General features: G+C 41.8%; 1 protein-coding gene across 1 annotated transcript; it reads right to left on the bottom strand.

Moving 5' to 3' along the window:
• Window positions 1–3,533: 3,533 nt before the first annotated feature.
• Window positions 3,534–26,389, bottom strand: cd82b (CD82 molecule b). The gene is made up of 9 exons (XM_070973065.1): window positions 26,310–26,389; window positions 21,154–21,226; window positions 19,867–19,939; window positions 14,339–14,463; window positions 12,978–13,052; window positions 9,954–10,052; window positions 8,302–8,475; window positions 6,836–6,919; window positions 3,534–5,554 (listed from the first exon to the last, which is right to left on the bottom strand). The coding sequence occupies exons 2-9, from the start codon at window positions 21,214–21,216 to the stop codon at window positions 5,477–5,479; spliced, it is 771 nt and encodes a 256-aa protein (XP_070829166.1). The 5' UTR covers window positions 21,217–21,226; window positions 26,310–26,389; the 3' UTR covers window positions 3,534–5,476.
• Window positions 26,390–26,716: the final 327 nt, after the last annotated feature.

Here is a 26,716-nt window from a genome sequence, read left to right as displayed (position 1 = left end):
TGAAGCTTCCTGAGCCACCGAAGCAGCACATCTGTCTATAAAATCACCAGCTAGCTAGTTGTTTCTAAAATGACCAGAAAATGGGATTTAAATAGGAAAATATCTAAGAAAATGATGACATGAATTTGACCAAGCATTGTGTGCCAGTTGTCGGTATTTGACAGTTTTTAATACTTGATGCTACTGACACAAAGTACAAAGTACTAAGGTTCAATATCCGGCCCAAACCTTTACTATTGCATTACTGTTTAAATGGCATTTTATTGTTGCAGCTGATTTTAACTACCTCCAACTGGTAGTTGCATTGTATTTTATAAAGTGATAATATGTTTTTGATGTCAAATCTTTATCTGCAGAGTATCTATGAAGTAAAAAGTACAATATTATTCCTCTGAAATATCGTGGATTAATAAAAAACATGAAGTAGCTTCAACTTACTAAAAGCTAATGTTAGCTTGCTAATGACTATGCAAATAAAGTACAAGTCCATTAATATTGTAGATACAGTACTTGAGTAAATATACTTACACCACTAGAAATATCTTTTCTTTGCAAGCTACTGCTAGTGTGGTGTTTTGGGGGGAATACAGAAATAAGTGGCACCCAGGTGTAGTTTCTTTCTCTCTAATTCCACCCTCTTTCTCTCTCAACTCCATCTCACTGTGCAGGGGTAGAAAGTGTGTTTTTACTGAGTCACGTTGCTGAAGTTCACCGGTGTTTGGTGAGGCGGCAGCAGCATGACTTCAGAGGTCTTTACTCACTGAGGGCCAAAGAGGCCACGTGGAGAGAGGAGAGCTTGCCCTTATCACAATGGATTAGCCCACGAGAGGAATGAGAGAGAGAGAGAGAGAGAGAGAGAGAGAGAGAGAGAGAGAGAGAGAGAGAGAGAGAGAGGTATGAAGAGGAAGAGAGAGAAGGTGGCTCTGAGTGTGAGTCAGTATTTCTTTCTTCTCCGGTGCTGGATTCTACAAGCCGCTGGGCAGGAAATGAGGCGGAGGACACCCACTGACCTGCAGCCACTTGCCGCCTCTCAGCCTATCACAGAAACAATTTAAACAGCTAATGGAACTGGGCTGATCCTCTTTCCATCTCATACAGGGGCACTGTGACTCATACTGCTCATTTCTGATCAGAGCTCCTCAGGCTTTAAAGTAATCTACACCAGACAGGGGATAGCCCGGGCTAGTTATGTTATTATACATATCTATCAGACGGATACGTGTACGTGGGTTGACTGCACACTGTTTGTTTATGTATGATCCCTGAGAGAGATTAAAAACAGGAAAGCAAGCGAAGGTCTGTGCGGGAGGAAGGGACCAGGCAGATGGGTCAATCCACAGGTGGAGGTGGGGTCCACTGTGGGGTGACTGGGGGGCATGTGGGGGTGCTGCCTGAACATGTCCATGACACAATGTGAACAGGATGCTGGGAGGAAGAGCACAGCAGGCAGTGGGGCAGCCACAGAGAGCCCCCCCACCGTCATCTGTGCTGGATGAGCACCAATGGAGCAGAGATTTAACTAAAAACACACATTGACAGGGAGGCTAATAGTTGCAGAGGGAACATCCTGGTAAACACACATCTCATTTGTATGCGTGAGCTCTATGCAGTGGTGTAAAATGCATGTACAGTGTGCTCCACACTAAGAAAGGAGATGGTTATTAAAGTGTTACCTGCCCATCACATGTTCTCAAGAGACAATCAGCATTTTCTCTTAAATCAGTGCAGGTGACTTAGTGCTAACTGAACACGTGGACGTGACATCGTCATTATTCATCCTTTTATTTCATTTGGTCTCAGTGGGATCATCATCCGTCCCACTTCCTCTGCCCCGGACTCGCTGACTGACAGTTATGTGGAAAAAACAGGGGAAGCTTTCCTTCCTTGTCGTGTTTGGCATGGAAAATGTGTGTGTGGGTGCGTGTGTGTGTGTGATCTGATGAGCCCAGCAGCAGCAGCAGCAGCTGCAGCAGCACACTATCCTGCCTATAGGCCCCACTTCATTTCCCACAACCTGTTTGCAAAGAAAAAAATCCATCTCACATACATGACTGCAATCATTATTTTGATCATCAGTTAATCTGATGATTTCTTTTTCAAGCAATCTATTAAGGTTGCAGCTAATAATTGTTTTCATCATTTAATCATTAACGATCATTATCTTGATTGACTGATTCATAGTTTTGTCTATAGAATGTCAGAAAAGGGGATGTCTTCAAATGTCTTGTCTGAGCAACACATTGAATTTGCTACCATGTGTGACAAAGAAAAGCATCAGATCCGCACATCTGAAGCTGGAGAGAGCAAATAGTTTTTGCTTAAAAAAAATGACCAAATGATTTTTTTTTTATTATAATCATTGCAGCTCTATAATCCACACAAAAAAGTAGCCATCATGATTTCCCAGAGCCCAAGGTGACGTCTTCTAATGTCTTGTTTTGTTCTACCATCAATCCAAAATCCAGATATATTAACATTTATATTTCATATATTTCGATATATATAGTTCATATCGAAACAGAAAAAAAAAGCAAATCTTCAACTTTTAGGAGCTGGATAAAATCAGTTTTGTGCCATAAACCTGGCCTTTGGTCATGTTGGCCATTTGCGCGATGAAGATCCAGTTGAGTCGAGATTTGGCCTCTGTTTCATCCTGTAACACTCTGGGAGCTTTGATCCAGTTTGTGGATTCTCTCTTTCTTTTCTCAAGTAGCCCATAGCTGATATTCTGAAGTTGATGTTTGGCGCTTGAAGCACACAGCATGGACAGAGCTCCCTGATGAGATGAGGCTCTGTTGAGTTACTCCTCAACAGTCTCCTGAGACAGCGCTAAGCTCTACTCATTATACCGAGGCTAAGTGTCTTAGACGATAGAGGATTAGAGCAGAGAGGTCCGTGCTGTGATCGAGCTGTTTTGTTTAAAAGCAGCGCTGGTTGAGTCAGTGATGAGGTATTGGCCTCTGGCATGACATGACATCATGTGGCTCTCTTTCCTTGATAAGAGTCATTGCACTTAAATCTTATGAGAGGAAGTCTTGTGTATTTACAGCAGAGGAAAAATCGCGTTATTAGAGTGGAATGAAAGGATGTGGAGCTCTTTGTTCTGTTCAGACACAGAGTAGTCAGACTAAATTAACAAGAAAATGCAAACTCTAATAACGATAGATATGAATTCGCTTAGAGGTGTGGAAGTGGGAAGGTAGTAAAGTAAGTCATTTCTTTAGAATCTGCATGAAGCTCATAATTAAACCTGCAGCTTCGACAAATCAGGTTTTTAAAACACAATTAATGCACTGATGAAAAATCTTTCATTTTGCACTTAAAGTGACTAATTCTGCTCATCTTATGCAGATGCATTTCTGTCTGTGGCTGTGACACTGCTGATTATATACTGCCATCTTCTGGTTGCTTTAGGTACAAAAACTGACCAATGGAAAGATCAAAAACTAACCGGCCAAGTATCGGTCTACACATCAGGCTCTGTAACAACTGACAAACTAGGTTTTAAAAAAACACACAATGAAAGAAGTGTTCAACAGATCCTAGTGGGTTCAGGTTTATTAATACTTCTCAATAATAAAAAGAAACATTTGTTTTTAAACATGGCATACAGGTCCACAAATATTTTTTTCTACTTAACATCATTTTTTGTAAAAGCGTAAAAATATCTTAGACACACAGTAAAAAGCCTTCATCTCGCATTAAGTTAAATTAATCATTCAATTTGGCAGGTCAGAAAAGAACTGATAGATGACTGTTTTTTTTTTTTAATGACCGGCTTCCTCCCTCTTGTGTAACTGCAGCACGAGGAAAATAAATTGAAATGACTCATGAGAGATGGCATGAAAAACTACCAGCCACATGAAAGTGCAATCTATCAACCCCATTAACCATAAATTCAGCCATAATAGTGTGTTTGAAGTCAAGTGGAAGGACTGAGATGATGAGATGGATAAGTGGGATGAGGAAACTCAAAGCTACATCAAAAAACAGTTATAGAAAAGATAGCATGAGTTGATGAACAGCCACTGTCTGATCATGGCGGCCTCTGAAAATATGCAATCACCACTAGCTTCCAACATTTTTCTCTGCTCTCGTTACCGATAATATAAACCAGGCAATTTGACTTCTGCGAAAACAAACAATCAAGCAGAGAAGGGAAAATACACTGTGGTCACACAGCTGTTGTTTCATTTGTTACTGTTATGAAGGTAAAATGGAGGCAGGAGTGCGGAGCTTAAATAAAGATGTCCGAGCACACGCTATGGTAGGTTGTCTGTTCACAAACTCGTGCTTTGCTAAAGAAAATAAAGCTTCAAGACACAGTTACTCTGAAGGGTTCCCATTTCTCTGATTCAGACCTAAATAGTGCTGACGAGCTGCTGTGGAAGCCACATTCTGTACATCTAAAACAACAGACAGGAAATGAAGAACAATAGGACTCTTAAAACAAGAGCATGTGGGTGACAGCTTTCCCATATAAACGCTGACCAAGCACTAAAGTGCCATAATCCCTACCAAAGTCATATGTACAGTTGTAAAAAAAAAAAAAAAAAAAAGAGATGACACGAGATTATAAAAAAGAACAAAAAGAAATAAATCACTCACTCAACACGTCATACACACACTTACTTCATGCAAAACTAGTCATTTTGGAAAGCTACTGCTTACCAGTCAGACACACCCGAGAGGAGGACAGAGACGTGATTTAGAGACGCTAACAGATGGACAGCGGGAAGGAGGAAGAGCGGTGGCAGTGGGTGTAAACAGAGGTTAATATCAAGGCTACTGAGTACAAGGAGCTGATGAAAGAAGCCAGAACCTCCACCACAGCAGCCCTGCCCTGGCGCAGGCCAGGCCTCTCCTCCACCCTCTGCACCAAAAATACCAGCTGCAGGATCACAGAGTGGCATTAATCCTCACCACGCAGCCACCCACACCCTCCCGTCTCCCTCTCATCTCCGTGCCCCAGAGTCAGAAGATGCTCTCGGCTCACCAAATGCCACTAAAGTGCTCTCTCTACTAATGTGTTAAGCGCTTCGATGAGGTCAGCCAAGGAAAACAATAAAAAACACATAAATGAACAATTGCATAGTATCAAACTGGAAAAAGTCTCAGGCTTCCACCAAAAAAATCTTATTGAAACATTAGAAATGTCTGCTCAAAAAAAAAAAAACACTTAAAAAATCATAAGACAACAATGGTAACTTGTGGATTTGTGGTCCGACAAGCGTGTCAAGCTTGATTGAGAGATGTGTGTGTTTGTGTGTGTGTGGGACATATGGGGTGTGAGAAATCTGCACAGCTGTCGAGGCAGGAGAAGCTAAAATGGTGGAGACAGCTGTCTTAATTTGTGTGTGCGCATGTGTTCATAAGAATGTGAGACAAGGAGAAAGAGAGAGAGAGAGAGAGAGAGAGAGAGAGAGAGGAGAGGAGTCGTCCATCTGTGTGTGGTGTGAAGCTGGCTGTCTTCAGCTCAGTACTTCGGTACTTTGGTATAATCCTCCTGGACGACACTCTTGCACAGACACATGGAGAGGATCATCCCAAGGAGCTGGAGGAAATGGAGATGTCAGCTTAGTTATCAGAGTTGAAATTGACAAGTGAAGGTGGAAAACTGGTGGAAAACAAGGTTACTATCAATGCACCAACCTTTCCACCTCAGACAAATTAAAAAAAAAACCAAAACTTTACAGTCAGCTTTTTAATTGACCAATCCGCATGAGTTGATTAAATCCTTGGTCTATTAAATTACAGTAGATGGTAAAAATGGCATTCAAAAATAATCCATTTACTATCAAATCAGACACAGAAAAGCAGCAAATCCTAACATCTTGGTAGTTGGAGCAAGAAAATGTTTAGCATTTTGCTTGAAAAATAAACTACTATCAAATTATCAAAGCAGCTGTGTGATCACAGATGGCTGTTTTGATCGAGATCAGCAGATCACGCAACACGAGAATCCACCTTTCCAGACTAGTGGAGACCCATCAGGGTTGTGTGAGGAACTACTAGCAGCTACATGTGGATGTGGTTTAGGTGTGACAACAACACAATTATTTGTTTGAAAACAGCAATGGCTGATGTTAGCGTAGATGTATTTCTTCATTGAAAAAGGGCAACGAACAGCACTGAAGGCTTTTCTCCATAGATTCTTTCAATCGTCTCCTGATTGGCTTTGGCAAGTTTTAGTCTCCTGCAACATCATATGGTTCGCTGATTGTTTAAGTTAGCCTGTGAGAGACAGTGATAGGCAGAGGGTTCTTCCAATCACTTGCCAAGTGCTTTTTGAAAGTGCCTGCCTTGAAACAATTTCCCCCTGGGATCAATAAAGTATATCTGCTTCTGATTTTCCAAACAGTTTCCATGGACGACGTAACAAACCATCAGTACATCCATTCCTCACATGACTCCGCAGTCTTGTTCTGTTTAAAATTGCCTTTCAAAGATCAGCCAAAGCTAATATGAGGTTTCACAAGTCAGATTGTGACACACCTAGTTGGTATTTTGGTCATGGTAAGTGTAGGTTTACTGTCGCTGTTCTGTCTCACAAACAAACCCACGTGTGACCACCATGATATCCCGTCTTCCAGACTGATGAAACCTCATATTAGCTTTGGCTAAACTAAGAATGCATTTTCTGTGTGGATTCAGCCCTCCATCTTTCACAATGAAGTTGTGTCAGAGAGGGATTGATTCATAGGCATGAACAGGAGGAATGATAACAAACTGTTTCAACATACAGTACATGTGGTATGAGAGTATGATATTAACCTAGACCAGAAAAAAAATCAGATCTCATCCTTTAAGGCGAGTCTGAGGAAAAGACAGATACCTCAATGACTGCCACACCGACACAGATTCCCAAAATAACTCCACAGTTGTCCAGGAGCCATTTCTCCACAGTGCTTATACAACCCTAGAGGAGAGAACAAGAGAGGGAGAGACAGACAGAGGTTAAGAAAGACATGGTGACGGGGGGGCTGCAGGCCAACGAGCAGAGGAGAGATGAATGTCTACGTGATTCCAGCCGGACATGAACAGAGCCTTTTCAAAACACAACTGTTGGCTTTGGACGGAGTCAGTGAGGGGAAGAATAACACGGCTTAGCTGAGCCGAGGAAAACTGTAGAGAGAGAGAGAGCAAATTTCTGAAACACGCAGACCAAACAACAGAACAATGGAGCTTTCCCAGCGTTTGAACAAATCACACATCACAAACACGCCTCAGCTGTCGGTGTTCACTGTGCTGATTAAGGACGACCACAGTGCCACACTGAGCTGGCAGAGTTACACAACACGAGTCCAACCGGCTTACGTAATGAGGAAAGGTGTACAGTCTATCAGAGCAATGCAGGCGTGCGGGAGCACTGTACGCCCAGCTGAAGTAACACTGACCAGGGTTTAGACTGGGGTCTGCTAGCATTCACAGATAGCAGGTTACTATTCATTTATTAAAGAAGACAAGGTAGAGGTGTCATTGTGACAGCAGTGACAATGTAACTTACTCAATTACTGTTGTAAAGACATATTTTAGGGACACATTTGCTGCTAGTGCTTTTGCACCTTTACTTCGGTGGGATTTTTACTTGCGAGTAGAGAGTATTTTTTTATTGTGGTATTACTACTTTAACTTAAGAAAAAGACCTCAATACTTCCCATGTCACTGTAAACAGAGTGTAGAAGTATGACACAGACTTTCAAAGACTTCCTGTGGGTACCAAAATGTTGTAGCACTCACTTCCTGTCTGATGTTGCAAACCCTCTGATAAAGACTTGGTCTTAAGCCAACAAAAGTTTAAAAAACATTAAAAAGCATGTTATGTGTAATTTTGTGGTTTCACTTCAAGATATTGTGAATGAAAGCAAAAACAGCTGAACTCTGTGATACACATGTCTGCGTAGTGAATGAATCATGGCTGATCTTGGCCACAGGTAAAATCCTGCACTGAGGGAAAAAGTCCCAGCAGTTGGTTGATCACCGTGAGGCAGACTGCAGAACCAGGCGGCAGCTGCTCTCCACAGCAGTTTCACACGGTGCCTTTGTGACCACAAGAGCGATGAACTGAGTTGGAAGGATTTTACAACCGATTGGAAAAATATGCTACTCTGTAACAAAGAGTAATTCACATATACTGCTTGAGTAGTGTTTTCCATGTCAGCCTTGATACTTGATACTGAACTGAGATGGGGAAATTGGATAAACAGCTGTTGGCTTCATCAGCATGTTCACAATTCTGATTTTCAAAATGATTTTCAGCCTTGGTGCAGTAACAGCACTGCAGATTTTAGTGTTGTGTACCGTTTCGTAGATGGGGAGCTCTGTGGAGAGGTGCTCACACAGGCCGACGTCCTTCATGTCCGTGCCAGGCAGGGACTCGTTGCGACAGGAACATGAGTAGAGGTACTGGGAGCTGTTCTTGATTGCGAGGTTCTCAGACCAGTTGCCCGGACCAGTCCATCCACAGCACTTCATCTGGAGATATGAATGAGAGGGAGGATGTGAGTGAAAGGATTGGAGGTAAAAGGAAGAGCAGAGGATGGAGGACAGGTTGAGAGGTGGAAATTAATGCTAACATAAATAACATGTAGAGAAACTACAGTAGCAAATCCACTGGTTCAGTTAATGAGCATTTCTTTTATGGTTTTTGAGAACAGTCTCTTCCTGGCTGCTGTTTTCCTCAGAAAGATAAGAGATCGTGTAAAGAGGCTTGACAGGAAAGAGACAGACAGAGATAAGGAGTGAAGAAAATGCACGACGTTAATGGTGCAGGAGCAACCTGACTTCAGCTTGCTTCAGACCTGATTTTATTTGCTGTGGGCTTATTAGTTTAATGAGTCAGTTCATGCAAAGTACGAAAAACAAAAGAAAACAAACAAACAAAATGTACAAAAAATGCCTATAACAGAAACCTATTTTCTCACTGAGCCTTAAAGTGTTTGATCATCCAAATAGCTTCAATTTTACATGCTGTGATTCTGAGATATCTTTCTCTGAACCTGCTGCCAGCCCAAAACAACAGCAGTAAATGGAACTTTGTTTGTTCTCCTCAAAGCATTGAAACTTTGAATTTGAAAAACTCAGCAGTGACATGCTTTCCTCAGAACAACATCTCAGTTATTCAGGATAAACTATTTCATCAGTAGAGAAACGCTCCATTGAAAATTGTTCACTGTGAGGTTTGTGGCTTATCCAGAGAGAATGTCAAAGACAGGCTGCTGTTGACTTAACTAAATGTCATTTTTGTGTTCGGAGCACCCTGAACACAATTCCCATCACCTCCATTGTACAGAGATGGAGGCAGAAAACTAGATACTAATTTCAAAATGCTGTGCACATAAAATCAAAACTACCTCATGTGAATGTCTGTACACCGCTATGGTCACATCATATCGCTTATACAGCAATTATGAGCAGTTCCTTGTGGAGGGGGTTAAGAGCTCAAGTCACACTGGAGACACCCATTCTAAAAATATATGCACTCATGTTACTGATGTTACTGTAAGAGTCACTTTATATAACAACTCTGACCAAATGACATCTGTTAATCCAACCTGCTGCTGTTCATGTATCCCTGTAACACACATGAACGCAATGGGAGATAATAACTAATTAAGTAACTTCTGGTGTAGTGAACAGACTTATCAGCTGCTTCCTCTCTGAGAGAGGAAGGTGGCGACTGGTTTTGTTTCTTCTTCTTCTTCTTCTTTGAAGTTGTAATGGCGGTTGGCAAACAACTTCTGGTTCGTGACCTACTTCTTCTATGCTGTTTGCTACAGCCATGTGTGCCGTAGCCTGCTTGCTTGATATTTTGAATATTGGCAGTGTCATGGGCTGTTTTTCAAACTACAGGTGTATTAAGAACCACCTGAAGAAAATGATCATTCAAACTGTTCACTGTTACATTTGACCTTTGTGTCTCTTGTACAAACCAGGTTGAGGACTCAACTCACCGTCCTCTGAATGTAGTCCCAGGTGTGCTCTGTGGTCCTGTTCTGGCCAGTGTAGTTGGTTATCATGCCCTTTATGATATTGGACATCTCATATTTCAACTGGAAATGAGATGAGAAGACAGTTTATGCATCACACACACAATACTGATAACTTGTTTTTAAGCTGACACAAATATCATAAATAAAACTGGCTGTTCATGAACACTTTGTACATGCATGTTTGTCAAAGATAAGACTTTATTGATTCCACACCGGGGCAGGTTAGTATGTAATCCATAAAAAGAGCAAACAGATCGCCCGAATAGACATGAATCTTTGAAGCAGGGTAGAGAGTCAGCGTTGAGGAAAAGGAAAGAAACACAAAATTTACTACCAACATCTGAACTTGATGTTTCTTAGGGCAACACCTCAGGTGGTACTGCGCTGTGAAGTCTCAGGCTGGCCTGAAACACTGCACAAATACAACTGAGCAGGAGCTTGACTCTGTGTTTATATGCGTAAGACCACAGAGCAGAGGCAGCGATGTATCTTCAGAGCTCAACTGGAGATGAGTGACTGCCTCACCCTATTCTGGGAAAGGGCACCACCCTTCCCTGTGGTAAGCCTTAAACACAGAGAGTGTGTCTGAAGCTACAGACACACACATGCTCTCTGAAATACACACAAAAATGCATGCACACACACAAATGCAGTACACGCTGGAGGGCGATAGCTGCCTCTGCCTGTCCTGAGTGCTACAGGTGTGAGGTTTATCAAGGGAAAGGCTTTTTACGTCCTGGGAGGGAATGCCAGTGTATGAAACCAGTCTCAGAGGTTGGCGTGTCCAAACACACACACACACACACACACACAGTGCAAACAAACAGCCGGTTCTTTTGTTAAGGCCTGGTTTATTATTGCTTTGACCGCAGATTCAACAGGTTTTCGAGGAAAAACCCAGGAGATGAGAGCAAACCCTCCCTCTGTTTGATGGTCACCCCACTTATGCTGCCTTTTGTAACTTACAAAGTGTGTTGAGTGACCTGTTAAATATGCCCAAATCCCCTACAGATATACACCTCACAAACAACATGTGATATCTGGATGGACTTTGTACTATTAGATGAATTTTTGACATCCGGCTGCAGTGTTTTTTCTTCTAAGGTTTGGTTTCATACGTACTCTTCTACTGGTCTTGTTTTAGGTGAATCACTTGTGATTTGTCTTTGAACTAATTGGCTCGGCGAGGTACCCTGAACAAACGTGTCCTCTTGAAATGTGTAGTAGTGTTAGCATTGTATTGTCAGTACACAAAATTTTGCCACATTCAGAAAGTTCAGAAAGCCACATTTGTTTTCAGCTTTGTGACAATGCCTTTTTTGTTTTAGATAATCCAGTGGGTTTTTAGGGTGTTAATTTAGCTTAAGATGTGGAGCAAGGAACACTTCAGCATTCAGTTACTCAAAATTGATTCATTTATGAGACTCATAGTTTCACTGAACAGAGGCAGTACATTGTTTGTTGTGACCTGTCTGACTTGTTTTCTACTTAGCCCTGACTAATGACTAAAGTTTTCCTTGTGGTCTGTCTGTCTGTCTGTCTGTCTGTCTGTCTGTCTGTCTGTCTGTCTGTCTGTCTGTCTGTCTGTCTGTCTGTCTGTCTGTCTATCTATCTATCTATCTATCTATCTATCTATCTATCTATCTATCTATCTATCTATCTATCTATCTATCTATCTATCTATCTGCCAGCCTGTCTGTATATCTGCCTGTCTGTCTGTCAAAGGCTGCAGACATTGTTACAGCTTTTTGTTTGTTTTCCCAAAACAGGTTGACAAAACAGAAACATATTCAATCAACTCTGGTGAGTTGGCAATCTCACCTATAGGGGGCACTGTTTCATCAAAGACTTCAGTAGAAAGTGGTTTCTGTCCCTGGGGTGATAATTACAGTCTTGGGACATTGTTAGACATACCAATCTACTATGTCAGCATAGCCTAGCTTTAGCAACACTCAAAACATGAATTTGCCCTCTCCTTCTAACACAAAAACCCAAAACACCCAGTGGGGGATCTGAGACGACGATGGAGACATTCAGTGTAAGTATACACTCTCTTCCTCCCCTACGGTTCAAACATCTCTTTCTGTCTATATGCTTCATCTCACTTTCTACCAGCATCTAACGTCGCATCAGTCACAAACAGACATTTTGTCACTTTGCACTAATTGAGGTACAAATTTGTGTTTCATCACAGGATGCATGAGGTTCCCTAACAGGGTTAGCTAAGACCTAAATGAAGCCAGTCACAGCTGTGAAGGGGGAAGTACAAACACTCAGTAGGCCACAGCAGTACCAGCGAGAAGGGAGGGAGGGAGAAGGCATGAGGAGTGGGGGTTAAGTGTGAAAGGAGATCAAATTAGGACAGAGTAAAAAAAGGGCGGAAAAAAAACCTAAGAAGTCTAAAACACATAGTGTGATAACAAATTATAACGAAGTGAAATCAAGAAAAAAAGGAAAGGAGAAAAGTACAACCCTGATTCTAAAAAAGTTGGGCTGCTGTGTAAATCCTAAATAAATACAGGACATAACAGTTTTATGAAGTGTTCCTGAGCCCATGTAGTAATATCTTTTATACAGTCATGTGTTCACAAAGTGGTGAACCTCACTCCATGCTCGCTTGTGATTGACTGAGCCTTTCCAGGATTCCCCTTTCATAGCTAATCATGATACTATCACCTGTTACCAATCAACCTGTTTACCTGTGGAATGATCCAAACAGGTGTTTTGGGGGCATTCCACTACTTTCTGTCTTTAGTTGCTCCTGTCTCAACTTGTTTGAAATGTGTTGCTGCATCAAATTCAGAATAAGTGTGTATTTACAAAAATTAATGAGGTCAAACATTAAATATATTGTTTCTGTATTGTTTTCAATTGAGTATGTGTCAAAAAGCATTCTGTTTTATTGATGTTTTACACAGGGTCTCTGCTTTATTTGGTATCGGGGGAACTGTACACTGAATAAGAACATTGGAGCTAATGTCTTACCCGATCTCTTTGGAAGTAAATGAGAACTCCAGCAGTGACCTGGGCGATAAGGATGAGCAGGAGGCAGGTGAAGTACTGTGGGGATAAAGGAAAATGTCATCATAAAATATTTACAATCTATTATTTTAAAACATTGACAATACTGCAGGAAATCAGCAAGTTTATAAATTATGGAAAATCAAATAAAGAAAAAAACCCCCAGCTATAATCGAATATATCAAAGGGATTATCCCCTCAGCTTTACAGAGCTTTATAGAGAGTTTCAGATCATTGTTTCCTGCATGTAACTACTATTTTGGTTCATTCTCACTGCTCTCATATCGCATTTTTCAGCTGCAACAGGCAGCGGTTTTCAGAGGCCTGCTCAGCACTAAATGACAGACAGCTACAGTTAGCAGATAGCTTGTGAACATAGTGGAGAGTTTACCAGCTTTAGAGTCAGATACTTTTCTTTGGAGTCGTCGGAGACCAAAAACAGAGCTAAAAGACAGTCAATACTGGACTTCGATTCATGAGGTGGACAGAAAAATGACTCCAATTGAATGTCAATACCTGCTGCGTAGACAAGAAACTGTCAGCTTAGAGTTTGCCATATCAACCTAAAAGATGATGATATGTCAATATTGTGTCAAAAACTTGTTTTCGCTGCAGGTTTAAAAATCCCATATTATATAACAAAACAAGCAGAAAAGAAAAGCAGTCCCGGGTAGACATTTTTACCTTTAAGTAGTCATTAATCTGAGGTTACAGTCTTACACATAATCTCTAAAGCCTTCTTCAAGAATAATGTAAGCCATTAAAGATCCTTCCACAGCCTCATCTATGTCCTCTCTGAGTGTGAAGGTGGTGGTGGTGGTGGTGGTGGTGGTGGTGGGGTGTGTGTGTGTGCGTGTGTGTGATGGGGGGTCCTCTGCCAGCTGGTCACTGTCACTGGGAGAAGTAGGTCACAGCAGTTCTTCAGTTAACCCCTAGCAGGTTTAACGTTGTCAAGGGCATGTACCCATCCCCACTCTTGTTGTACCCCCTACATCTCACTGGCTTTATCCCTGTCACCCCCTCCCCTCTGTAAATCCACACATGCTGCGAGCCCCCAGCCCACACATAAGCAGAAATGCGGAAGGGCTTTACTGTCAGCAGGAATCTATCATGTGTTCTTAGCCAAGCTTGTAATCACATGCAGGTGTATTTAGGTGAATGTTTCACTCAAAAGATAAATGTTCAATAACTCTACACATAAAGTTGGCTGGTCCCATAGAAACAAAAAAAAAGAGTAAACTATGACATAATAGTCTTTAGTGGCGTTTTATGCCTGTGTCTGTAGCATGTCAGCATTGGAGCTTAAAGTGAATGCAGTTCCTCACCAGACCCAGCAGACAACGAATTTCGTAGATGGCTCCTATGCAGCCGAAGAAGCCCATGGCCATTGACAAGGAGCCCACTCCGATGAGGATGTAGGAAGCCACTTTCACCGTGTCTGATGATTCCTCTGGAGAAAACAGATGTGAACAGACAGAAAAACACAAGAAGAGTTCAGCTTACACAGAACCGCTGAAACCAACAGTATATGGGTGAAGAAAACTAGACACCTGCTACAAGTTTTATACAGTTTCTAGTTAAATTCAGCTCATTTTTAAAACAAAAAAACACAACCACAAGAAAATCAAAATGTCCCTGACACACATGCTTTCTGATGAGAGAACAGCAGAAATAGGGCCCTGATCTCTGCTCTTGTTTTTCTACTAAAACCACAGTGCATGTGCCTGCAAACAAATGCAGCTCAGAGGAAGGCCTCGTTCACATGCAAAACCATTTTCATGCAGTCAGAGCCAGCCAAAAATGATTCACAGCACAAACCTTCTACTTCTCTGAATTCGGAGCATTCTCGTGCTCCTCTCCCACAAAAGATTATTTTAATAGGCCACCAGAGAGAGTTGGACCAAGACAAGTCAATGTGTGGCGAGATTAATTGATTTCCCTCTTTGGTATGTAGAGCGGGAGAGCTCCTCGAGGAGGAGGACGCAGGGACTGAAATGGAAGATTGGAAGGTTGGAAAGGAGATAAATTGGAGCCATTATGTGGCTGTGTGTTATCTGGGGCTGGAGGAGCTCCAGAGAGTCAGAGCTCGGTCTGCAGATGAAGCCAGAATCTGAGCTCTGTGAAATGGCTCCAGCTCCTAAAGCTTCCTGGGCCAAGCGAACCAGCCAGAGCTATCAGATAACTCACTCCCATCCATTTGTTGAAGAAGCTGACAGCAGCTCCTCCACCGCTGCTCAATGAACACAATGCAATGCTGCTCATTGGCTTGCTCACTGGGCAGCTGAACAGATGTAGTTATTCTAAATTCCCCTCACCATATTAACTGCTGGTGCTTCATGCAGCAATTATCATATAGAGTATGCACTCTGGCAGATGGACAATCATTATAAATGATCCCATTGACTGTTTTCCAAGTACAACTCTGCTGTGTAAAAAGTCATGACTGTACTTACAATGAGTCAACATTTGTCCAAACATACACCACAACAGCCAGACTACAAGATGCTGCTTACAAAACACTCCATAATTTAGCACCACCTTACTCTGCAGACCTCCTCTGATACATGATTTTACATTCCACCATGTACTGTACACTCATTATCCCAGGATGCAGGCTATGTCCTTATCCCAAAAATGAATAAGCAATATGTAGGGCAGCAGAGCATTTTTCTATCATGCCCCAATTAATCACTATACTGGATCACAGACGCAAACACTAACGAGATTTTCAAATGCACAGTAAGTAATTTCTGCCGCTAGGGGGTCTCTCAGTCAAAACAATGACAAAAGATGGAGTTTGATGACATTGTGCAGTAGCGTGGGATCATGGGAGTTGTTGTGTTCACTGTTAAAAAACCTCCACTGCTGATAAAAATGAATAACTGTGCTCCATCTTGAGTGAGCAATATAAATAATGGAACACAATAGAGCGGGGAGTGAGCTCGCTCAACAACTTTCTTCCTCACTCTGATGCATCATTTGGTGTTTCTTTTGTTTCCCAGAAGCCAGAGCAAATCGAGTGGGCATGACGGCACTGACTAAATGAAATGCTGTACCTGGAATAAAATGATTCTTTACTGACATTTTTTACAAAAAGTGCACCAGGTAATCAGGAAAATCATTATTTTCAGCCCTTATGCCAAAAAATTTAGATTTTATGTACATCATATGACACTTAAAGGTTCACAAAGACATCATTACATGCACGTGCTTCGCTGGCTCGACATGGGTTACCAGGGCAGCACATGTGGTGGTTTGAGAATAATTGAAAGCTAAAACTACTTCAACATATGCAGAGTGCTTATGTGGCTAAAGGGTAGCATTTAAAGGGAGGCAGACAACCATACTGTATGTTCCATATCAAGCACTTTGTTGAAGCATGTTATTTCAGTCCCTCTCTCTCTGTCTCTCACACACACACACGCACACACATGCAGGGTCAAAAGCAACAGATGTCCACAAGTTCCACAAAACAGGAATTATCTGAAGAATTTGGGAAAATGCACGAAATGATTTAAACAGAATCATCTGTGACTGGTCAAGAGACTGAGTGAGACCATCAAAATACACTGAACATACCAAACCCAAGCTTGCAAGAGACTGCTGGGTGTCTAGTCAGAGGCACAACAGATAAATATGCAGAGCAGAGACAGATATAGAAAGCAGTGACGCATGTTTCAGTGCTCAAATGGGATAGTATGATACATCTTCATCACTTTTCCTGCTAGATACTATGATTACAGTCTTTAGCCTCAATGTTTGCTTTAAAGGGCTGAGCTACTTGTGGCACATTTAATCAACATGTAGATCCATGTAGATCACAAGCCAGTTCTCCATGATCATTAACTGTGGCAAGTATAATAGAGATTGATGTTTGTGTGTGGCTTCCCTGCAGGCCACTGATTAAATGAACACTTGTTCCAGCAAAAACATACAGTACACCCTGGAGTTAGAGGAAACGTCATGCAACACTAATGCAACCTCAAAATGATTCTCCGCCCTGACCACTTCTAAAGTTTTCATTGAAGGAGTTTTCTAATATTCTTGGCAATACATCTAACCTTTGGACTGACTATTTCCTCCAACATCATGCAGCATCAGTAGCTAAAAATGAAACATATTCAGGGGGACTTTAACTGCTTAGTTGTTATTTGTATTCTACATTCTTAAAATGAAAGTGCAACTCAAAAAAAGCCCCTCTGCCAGGTGGAGCAAAGGTGAAGAGCAACCAATGCTGAACTTTACAGCCATTCTGCTGTGGAGCTAGCATCTGTGCTCTGTGGTAATTTCACATACACCTTTTTTCAAGTCAGCATGTGTTTGCCTAGTTTCTGTGCTGTTCTGTTGTGTAATGTGGCAAGCTTCCATGTAGGACTCTGCGAGATATTCTAAAATAGTTCCTTAGGTGGTTTCCATGGAACTTTCCATTTTAAGAGGCAAGAATCATGGTGCCCTTCAAGAAAGCTGCTGAGGGAGGCAGGGGACTGTTTGGTACTGCAAGTCCTTGTGTAAACATGGCCAGAGTCACACATTCAGCTTGTACAGAGCTGACAAAAAAAGTCATGGTTGACATTACGTACAGATTTAACATGTAAACATAAGTAGATCAAAGTGGTGTGACATGAAGCACCCCCCCCCCCCCCCCCATTCAAGCAGGCAAGCTGTGTTTTGGCAAGTGCCAGCAAAATGAACTCAAGGCATCACAGCGCTGAAGTTAAATATTACTAACACTGTGCTGATATAGAGGGGTGTACACTAAGGGGAAGATCCCTTTTAACCTAAAAATAAGGGACCAGAAACCAAAACATTCCCAAAGTTCCCCTGCCTGAAGTCATTGGGACAGCTGCAGGGGCCTCTATTAATATAACTCATAAAGAATGGAAACTGAAAACACACAGATCCTGTTTATGATCAGGCACTGTTAAAACTTCTGAGGGGAACACACAGTCAATAAACAGAGTTGCTTGCAGCACTGGTTTTGGTTCCTCTACAGGGTGCTAAGAGATTCCAAGTAAGGATAGAAATCCAGGGGCCCAGCGTGGAGCTGAGGTTGACCCATCCTTGGTACAAGCAACAAAAATACATGGGAGGAGAGAAGGTCATCAAAACCCACACAGGAAGGGATATCCCTGCTATCTCTGGAGGAACAGCTGGATTATCATAACAATAGGACTGGGGCTGGCAGGGATGATGAATACTGTACTGCCTTTATGTTCTGGATGCCTGACTGGAGATAAGCAATCTCAGCTCAATAATAACCTTGGAGCAATTCCTCCCTGTGTAGTGACCTCGAGAGCTGAAATATGAGCTGGAGAAAGACAAGGCTGGGTCTGACTTGTTCTGGACACAAGGTCAGTTTTGGTCAGTCTTCGTCAAAACTCCAGCCTTTTCAACCACTAATCAGTCAAAGCAGCACAGTCCTCCAGCCTAAATATAGATTTCTCCAGCTTTGCTCAGCCCTCAGAGACTGGTCTTTCTCATCAAAAAACTTCACATTGTTACGGACTGCAAACACAAGCTAAAAAAGTTAGAGCTGAAACCTACAGTACAACTATTTTCACCAACGATTAATCTGCCAGTTATTTTCTTATTTAATGAGTTTATCTTTATGTCTGCAAAATGTCAAAAAATAGTGAAAACCACAACATCCCAGAGCAGCACAAAACCAAAAGACATTCACAATGATATAAAAAAGACAGAAGCAGCAAATCCTCATGTTTGAGAAGCTGGGAACATCTGGCATTTCTGATTGAAGAAGAACTTAAAATTGAACAGTATCAACTAATACTTTCAGCTCAGAAAAAGTTCTTTGAGAGTGGCACAGTGTTGTATGTTATGACCCCATCTGAGCTTGAATTGAGTAGATTAAAACTCATCATCAGACATAACTTTGGGACCCACACCATATGCTCATCTCCCAATTTAAGGGGGTTATCTCATCAAAAGAAACACTGTATTTGACTTGAAACACATATTAAGCAGGCAGATAATAAACTGAAAGAATTCTTCTTTATAGACTGATGTTGGGAAAAAAATCCTGCTCTCTGCAATGCTCCATCTGGGATGAATACACTGAAAGCATTTATTACAAGATTTATGGCAACTAACAGTTTCCATCCGTGGTTCCTCGGTCTTTTCAGGCAAGGCTGGAACAGGGTTTCATTATGCCTTCTTTGGTGTCTTCCTGGTAGATAAAGTAAGTTAGATATATTGTCGTATAAGACTAAGCTTTTAACTTAGCCTGTTAGGAGAATGCCATTTGGAGGCTTGATTTATTTTTCCACTATGCAGCGTCTACAAATAGATCTGTGACAACATCTGTGAAGGTGAGAGGTGTGGTGGGAGATTCTATCTGAGCACCTCTGCCGTCTGGCAAGTTCAAAGTACAACTGTGAAAACTGTGAGGAACCTAAAGGTGTTATTTTCCAACTTAAGATAAAACAACTTGAGATGCCTTAATAATCACCAGTCTGTCACCTCCCCTGACTAACCTACTCCCCTGGATATCCACAGATGTGTTTGTCTGTGTGTCGGCTTGTCTACCAGGCAAGTTTTCTGAGTGGCTGAGGAAGTCATTAAATTTCATCTGTGAGTCACATTTTTGGTTCGGTGCAAACATCCCTTTGTGCCTCCCTGGGAAGGAGTCCTATGGGGTAAAATCCACATAAGCTAAGAGGCAAAGACATTTTAGGATTTGACAAGCATGCTCTCCCATCTCTATTTCTGCTTGCACTGTGCTCAGGACAGCTGAACCGACATAGGTCAAATGTGCTGAATGTTTGCTGACATGAGGATTATCACGAAAAGAGGTGGCAACAGGACAGCGGGTGTGTGTGAGTGTTACAACACTTACGCAGGACAGCAATGAAGCTCTGGTTATCGAAGAGGACCCACAGACCAAAGCCCATGATCAACGCTCCGAAGATCTGTGGAGGCGGAAGAGAAAAGAATCAGGCGCCAAATCTCCTATGAGGGTAGAACACAGAATCTGTGCTGGCGTGTCTTAAACAGAGGGCCTTATTTTTGCTTCGTCAGTCCGTCACATCTGGGATTAATCAGATCCTGACTCTTCTCTCTGTCTCTTTCTCTCACAGCAGAGGGAAAGAGGATGTGGAAAGGATCAAGAGACCCACTCTGCTGGTTTTTCTCACAATTAAGACGAAGCCAGCCACACGTCTACTTGTCATCATCAGTCTTCAATATCTCATCGGGAACAGCAAAGTGAACAGTGTTAAGGAAGGATGAAGAAGAAAAGAAATGAGAAGAATCATCACCTCTAGACTGGAAAACATTTTCACTGGCGTCTGAAAGCCTCAGAAAATGATCAGTTTTACCTTATGTATCCTTGTAATGAGGTTATGAAGTGCAGAACTTCTATGTAATTAAGAGGGCCGCTGTTTAGACATTGTGGGGCACTGCAGCGGGGGCAAAATCCATAGATGAGAGGCTCTGTTGATTCACCAGCTTCCCCCCTTGCACCGCCACCCCTCCCCAACCCCACAACAGTCATTAGAGCCCCGGTTAAAAGCTGTTCATTTAGAAGGACTGTTGAGCTCCCGGCAGCCATCATTAGCCCACCACTTCCTGGCTTCCCCTAGCCTCCACTAAACTAATCTGTCCACATGGACAAACACTGACACAGACACACACGCTTCCTATTAGACACCATTGGAGTGTTCACATCAAACGGCCTGCGTCAGGTTTACAGGCGCAGTCTCATTGGAAAGGTCTGGACATCCTTGCAGAGGCAGTTTTAGGAGTCTAGGGAAATATCAGCCCCTGAACTTTATGTTGTGGCCAGTGTGAGAGCGCAGGAAACAAACAGAAACCATCTGCCGCTGTTTAGACCTGGCTGTGCTGAGGTATGCTGTAAAGCATCTCTTCCCAGGCAGAGTAACAGGAACATTCCCCTACGTATCTCCACTAATCTCTGGTGCTATTTGAATACGGATGCTTATTCAAATAAAAACCACTGAAAGGCATCAGTCGGCTCTCAATGTGTCTGACTGAGCTGAAGTAGCACAGCATATCTAACTTTCTATCTTAGGTAAACAACAGAGCTGACAAAGTGGAGGTCACGTGACATATTGACAATGCACGCTATGTGCAGCGCAGCCACCGAAGCAATGTGATTACTTACAAAGAAGAGGAGGTTGAAGAGGAATAGAAAGTACTTGGTGACTGTGATGCATCCTTTCCCCATGGCTGCGCCTCTGGAAGACAGAAGTAAACAGAATTTATTGGCCTATTTAAACATCAGATGGTAATATTGCAGTATAGTATGGGTGTGTGAAATAAAAAGTGAAGACAGACAAAAGATGGAGAAAAGATACAATTACAAAACAAAGAAGGCTAGCCTTGACATGGTCTTGCTTTAACAGTATAATAAGGGAGCCACAGAACAAGGACACAGGAAAATCTGCACAGTTGGGTTCCTGATTAAACACTTTAATCCCCAAACAACATCAGCCTCATTGATTTTCAACAGCCGCATTTCTCCAGCCTTACACAGCGCAACGCGCTCTAATCTCCGCTTTTACAAGACATTAAAGGCTGTTGCCTTAAAATATTACATTTTATGACGTGTTTTTCAAAGCAAGTTTGTTAACAAATATAGTTTTATTCTTGACAAACAAGGGGAACCACCCTGGTGAAAAACGTATCGGAGGGAAGACCACCACAAAAGTGTCAAGTGGTGAAGTCATGATGAGTGCGTGGAAACCATGACAGCGTGTGGTTAGCCATGCTAGTGTCATCACAAGCAGATGGAAACAAGGCTGATCTTCAAATGTGTTTACTAGCAGCAACAAGCTTGGTTAGAAGCAGTGTTTTACAGTGAGTTTAGGGAACTATTTCAAGGCAAATGCGCAACAAGAGCATCCCATTTAAAGCCATATGCAGCCATATTGTAATGTGATATAACCACATGACAGACAACACAATAATGCTGTGACTCAGACCCTCAAAGCAAGCTGAGAACTGTCCCTGTCTGACGTTTTAAGTTTGGGCATGTTACACTGACGTCTTCACTGTTTTCCAATCAGTTTACCACCCTGTGGGTGAGAAACACACATCTAGATGCATCTAGATGTGTGTTTCTCACCCACACAGATGTATACATGCACAACCCTGCACATGTGACAGCAATGCACAGAGACTTTCCTGTGAGTAACATGTTCCTTTGAGGAAACACCTGTACGCCAGGCCCGTGCCACACTTACAGTGCAGTGGGGACACTTTATGAAACTCGGCTCCACGAATCCAAAGAAAATATTCACCACAACCAGACCTTTTCCTTCACTGGGAGCACTGAAAATACAACCAGCCATTGTGGTTATTTGAGGAGTCTGAAAATATCTTATAAAGACAACTCCCCATGTATCCGATGACAAGCTGTTCTCTTCTCCCTGTCTCTTTCACATCAAAACTGTATGTTCTTCCTGATGTATGTGTCCATAATGGTGTGTTTTTAGTTCTATTTTTAACAGTGTATACTACTTTTGGAAGCAAAAACCCATGACCTTATGTTTACTGTGCATCTGAATAGAAAGGATAGCTACATATTTTGCACTGATTTGACTTTGTTTTATCCTTGTCTAACATACTTGTTTTGTAATAGTGAATTCCTTGTTTAGAGACTTAATTAAAGACAAGAGCATGACACTGAACATTAACATTGGGTTATGAGCAGAGCAAGTGCTGGCTGGGTAAGTAAAAACCACAATCTTTCATTAAGCAAAACCTCCCTTTCTACAAAGACTAGCATGTTGCATTACCCCTTTAAATTACTTTTGAGTTACTCTGAAAACACGCAGTCAAATAACTTATAATAACTGGCATCTCTCAGTCACATCTGACTTTCATCTTCCTCTTCAGTTAGTTAGTGGTGTGTCTGTGTTTACACACACCAGTAAAAGTGACGCTATAATATCCAAGCATTAAATGCATCATGAAAACAGGAAATGAACTGCGGCCTAATCTAAATATGAGACAGGGTATTTAAAAAGAACACCACCTGTCTAGTTATTTATGGTAACAAAATACAAATATGGACAAGTGAATACTATATATCTTTCCAATCCAAAATGCTTGGCTGGGGTTTCAGTTTCATATGGAGGAGAACAGGCCTGTCAAAAGACGACTGAGGTTAATATTAATATTACTAACCTATAAGACGTACTTGATAACCTAAACATCAACACAATTTGATGTTTACAAAATCGAACACAGTATAAAGCCCAAACCACAGAGCAGATACCCCTGCAAAGTAGATAATCCTTAAAGGAGATTGCTGGTCTTTATGTCTAGATGGTGAGCAGCAGGACGGATTAAAAAAGGATTAGTTATGACAACCATTGTTTGTTGACTGAGCCCCGTCCATCTGAAAAGAATTCCAAGCAGTGCCTCAATGCTCGACCAACAGGCCCAGCCCAATCCATTCTGAGGCAGCCATCCGCCTCTACTGAGGTTAGCAGGGAAGCCAAACCATAAATACAATCAAAGATTTTGGAGAACTCCCATGCAAGCTCACACATTCAGCAGATACTGTAAACTATGGGGATATTTTATAGGTTTATTTTTGCTGAACCTACCTAGACAAACCCAGTCACACTGGACTCCCTGAAAGCGAATGACAAATCTGTTCCAAGGTGAAAATAAAGAGTGGAAAGTGCAATGGAAATTCAAAGCAGAGCCAAATGGGAACTTCAAGTAACAGTTGCACTATAATCTTGTGTAACAGCTAGTATTCATAATGCCGATGGCATCAAAAGACAGTGTAATTCATCTGAAATGTGACAGCAGAAACAGACAGGAGTAAGCTGGGGCTTTTGATGCAAAAAGCACAAGCAGAAAAGAAATAATGTGTTCTAAGAAATGAGTCACCTGAACTTTCCAAACTCTGTGACCTCACGCAGCCATTCTTTCTGCCTTTGCAGCCCCCATTTCAAGGTGTGATTACCATCAAACAGTGTTTGGGGCGCAGGTGGTGTTCAACTGAAATTATTGTTTTAGTGAACAAATGGCCAGGATAAAAACATAGGGTCCAGAGATGACAGCATTAGTGACAGATGGCATCGATTGTGTCTGTAATGGACTCAGCATGGATCAACTGTAGCCCTGTTGTACTCAAAAAGTCAGGCAATGTGCCAACCTCCATCTAAAACCACGTCCTACCATATCCATATTTGACCCATTTACACATCTGTGAGGCCATCACGCTGGCATGAACCTGCTCAATCTTGATACTAAAAGCCTTGATACCACACCAGAATGCTGCTTTACCATCACTAACAATATTGTATAGCTCTCTGTAGAGACAGGATGTGGCTCATTGTCTACAGTGGTGTTTTGGTGACTAAACTAAAACAATTTGCATTTCTGTTCCAGTATGAGGAAACAGCTTTGCCACATATACATATTCAGGTACAGCTATTGCTGCTAGTAATGATGTAATATTGTGGGGTGAAATCCCAAAAAGGGGTTCAGTGCCAGGCAATGACCCACCATCCAGTGGAAATGATGAAGAATCTGTGGCAACAAAACTGAAGGGAGCAGAGGGAAAGTTACTTAAAACTGCTTTCTGAGTTTGACCAGCTAAAACCAGACATTAAAGGGTTAGGGTTATATTTTATGATATAAAATAAAAAGAAGAAAAAGATGTGGCTTTGGTGGGAGGATGTCCACCTCAGCTCTCACCAACAGGGTCATTTTTTTCTATTTCCGCTGAGGTGAAACATGAAAAACTCGTGTTTCTGTCACAACCACCTTCAAAAGTGTTGCAAATACCACTCTATTAACCTCTCGATGCCCAGTTTGAGCATCATCAGTGCCTGCAATGGAATCAGCAGTATAGGACTTCATTTACAAATGCGGTCATCAAACCACTCACCTCCAGCGATCTACTGTGGCTTTTCAAGTACCGTCGTATGGGTATATGAGGGGTTAAGGACTTTGTAATGCAGTGGTATACTGAAGTTTGCAAATGTGACGCATACACCAAATACATGACTAGCTTAATAGTGATGGTGGCCAATGGGAACATTTTGCTAAACCCAAAGGTATAACCAGTAATATAGATGTACATTCATAAAGGTATGAATTTGGCTTATTCCACTGCCTGCCCAGATATGAATCATCTCTGCTTGTACCTTACGAGCACTGTGGCAATGGGATGTTGCCTTGAATGCTGGGGGTAGGCCTCTTACTCAGTTTGCTGCCTATGTACAGCTCACAACCTTTTTCCTGTCAAGCAATCTTATACACACACATATCCGAAGAAAAATAAGTTTGTGTCCCACTGAGACCTCTGACAGCTTTGAACAAATGTCCCAGACAATAGCTGCACATAACCAAGGCTTTGGTTAAAGAATGCAACTATACACATGCATACACAAAATTAAGGCTGGAGCTAACGCTAATTTTCATTGTCGATCAATCTGACTCAAACTCATTATCGATTATCAAAATAGTTGCCGAGTAATTTAATTGTTGACAACTAATCAACTAATGCAGCTCTACACAAAATATTTTGGTAATAAACTTCATCAAAACTGATGTCTCCATAACTCAGGTGTGGGATGCTAAAGTACTCTTTAAAGCTGAGACAATGACCTATTTGCTGAGGAGTTATTCTGACACAGTACATTCTCTAACTTGGATAATAGCTTAAAGTGACATTCTGACATAAGGACACATGCTGGACCTGTGTCAGAATCATTGTTCGGACATCTGTTTTAACATTTTCATTTAACTTATGAGATTCAGACCAACAGCAGTGAACTACCGTGACTTAAAAGAGAAACAGTAAAACATGGAAAATGACGGCGTAAGTAAGTAAGCAGTCTGTTACTGTTACAGCCCGTTTAAGTTAACGTTACTCCTTCTTTGGCAGACACTGAGGGATGAGTCCACACCGAAATTCACTGACTGACACTAATTTGTTCACTTTTTTTTTTTTTTTTCCAGCATTTTATCGAAGGTCGTCCAACATTTGACTACATCACTTCGGTTAGTCATTTCGAAGACATTATCGATCGTTAAGGACGTTATCTTTACGTTAACGTCAACTGACGCAGACACAGCCAACAAACGGCTGTAACATGTTAGATAACTTTCTGTTAGTTTAGCAAACAGAATTTAGTTTTTTGCCATTAGCGGTTTCTCTGGAGCTACAGAACGCTTTCTACAGGTAAAACAGACGGCGCTTAACTGACCATGATAACTTTACATATTCCGTCGTAGCTAAATTTGGAGCACTGCTAGCTAACGTTCGTCATATGAACACATTAAACTTACTTTGACTTGTTGTCCAGAGGTGGTAAGTCTCGGCTGAGCGTTCGACCGTCTTCTGTCTTACTGTCTGTGGGACTGAATCGTTTCTGTGAGAAACAAGAACCGTGTGTGTGTGTGTGTGTGTGTGTGTGTGTGTGTATCTGGGTGGCGTTCACACCCCTACCGTCTGGCAGTCTTTTTTAACCCTCTCCTGCCCTGCCGAGACAACTTCACAGACGGTCCCAGAGAACACACAGATGCCTTTTCTTATGATAACCAGAAGTGGAGGAAGTATTCAGATCCTTTACTTTAGAAAAAATACTAATACCACACTGTAAAAATACGCTATTTTAAGTAAACTGGTAAGTAACTGGTAACTCAAGCTGTCAAAAGAATGTGGTGGAGTGAGAAGTACAATATTTCCCACCGAA

The sequence above is a fragment of the Chaetodon trifascialis genome, chromosome 10 (assembly GCF_039877785.1).
Source record: "Chaetodon trifascialis isolate fChaTrf1 chromosome 10, fChaTrf1.hap1, whole genome shotgun sequence".
Classification (NCBI taxonomy): domain Eukaryota; kingdom Metazoa; phylum Chordata; class Actinopteri; order Chaetodontiformes; family Chaetodontidae; genus Chaetodon; species Chaetodon trifascialis.
This window is presented reverse-complemented; position numbering and strand designations above follow the sequence as displayed.

Excerpts from the sequence above, each read along its gene's own strand:
- cd82b (XM_070973065.1), bottom strand. The coding sequence starts at position 21,216 with ATGGGGAAAGGATGCATCACAGTCACCAAGTACTTTCTATTCCTCTTC. Across the intron at positions 19,940-21,153 it reads TCTTCAACCTCCTCTTCTTT|ATCTTCGGAGCGTTGATCAT; the intron begins GTAAGTAATCAC and ends CCGCCTCCACAG. Across the intron at positions 14,464-19,866 it reads GAGCTTCATTGCTGTCCTGC|AGGAATCATCAGACACGGTG; the intron begins GTAAGTGTTGTA and ends TGTTTTCTCCAG.